The sequence below is a fragment of the Mesitornis unicolor genome, unplaced genomic scaffold (assembly GCF_000695765.1).
Source record: "Mesitornis unicolor isolate BGI_N332 unplaced genomic scaffold, ASM69576v1 scaffold39169, whole genome shotgun sequence".
NCBI classification, from domain to species: Eukaryota; Metazoa; Chordata; class Aves; order Mesitornithiformes; family Mesitornithidae; genus Mesitornis; species Mesitornis unicolor.
The window spans coordinates 1-1,104 of NW_010208829.1; the positions used below are offsets into that span (position 1 = coordinate 1).

Here is a 1,104-nt window from a genome sequence, read left to right on the forward strand (position 1 = left end):
GGCGGGGCTGCGGGCTCGGCTGGGGAAGAGCCGGGTCCTGCCTCTCCCCGGAGCCTTGGGACCTCCCCGCACTGGGGACCCGTGGGGCAAGGAGGTGCCCGGGGCTGGGATCCGGCCCTGGGAGCTGCGGAGCCATGGCAGAGGCTTTGTGGGGTGTGTGGTTGCCTCTCTGTGCCCTCCCGGCAGAAATTCCCTCTGTACGGGTCCCCGCTTTCATCCAAAGGCGTTTTCTCATTTCCGGGAAAGGTCCCTTGGAGATCGAAAGTTGCTACCACCTGGGGGTGCCTGAGAGGAAGGTGAAAAAAAAGCTGGCTGCGTTTTAGCCTGAGGCAGGGTGGCTTTATTACCATCCATTGTAGTTTCAAAGGCCCTGTTGAGATCTTGCAGTACTTTAAAAGCTAAAACCTGGTGTCACCACAAACCTGCGGGTGTCTCCAAACCCTCCTCTGTGTTCTGAGGAGATGCTGGTAGGAGAAGAGAGCTGGTTGTCTTGGGGTGCCAGCCTTCCTGGGCTTTCATGATGTCCTGAGTCACCTTGGCTCTGTGCTCCAACCCTCTCTTGTGGTGCCAAAAAGCTGCCTGGATCTTGGCTTTCAAAGTCCTTGTGGGCATCCACAGAGGAGCTGTTGGTGTCCTTGTGCTCTACCAGAGTTGCTGACCAGAGCAGGGTAGGGGTAGTCCTTCAGATGTGCAGTGTTGGGAGGCTCCTCAGCTTTCCTGCAGGCAGAAGGGTTCAGCGTTTGCTCCTCCATGTGCTGACTGATGCTGGGCCTTGCAATTGCTTCATGGGGTTGGGATGCCCCAGACGGGAGGTTGAAAACTCAAATGTCATCTCCCTCCTCAGACATGGACCAACACCATCAACCAGGCCAATAAGATGGCCCTGTGCGCCTGGGTGAAAGAAACCGGCATCACCCTGGTGCAGATCAACGGGCAGAGGCGATACGGTGGCCCCCCTCCAGGTACATGAGAGGAGCATGTCTCCGTGGGGCACCGTAGGGTGCCTGGTGGGCACGGGCGCAGTGGTGGGTCTCACCGTGTCGCTGTGTCCCCGCAGGCTGGGTGGGCGATCCCCCGCCGGCCGGCTCGGAGGTGTTCATCGGG

The 1,104-nt window shown here is 59.3% G+C and overlaps 1 protein-coding gene across 1 annotated transcript in view; it reads left to right on the plus strand.

Annotated features, from left to right (window-relative positions):
- Nucleotides 1-877: 877 nt before the first annotated feature.
- DND1 (DND microRNA-mediated repression inhibitor 1) overlaps nt 878-1,104 on the plus strand; it is a gene marked incomplete at its 3' end in the record, with an annotated part of 1,519 nt that continues 1,292 nt past the window's right edge. Inside the window, exons 1-2 of the mRNA XM_010192635.1 lie at nt 878-962; nt 1,058-1,104. Of these exons, the coding sequence (XP_010190937.1) occupies nt 878-962; nt 1,058-1,104 (132 nt within the window). The remainder of the gene's footprint in view (nt 963-1,057) is intronic.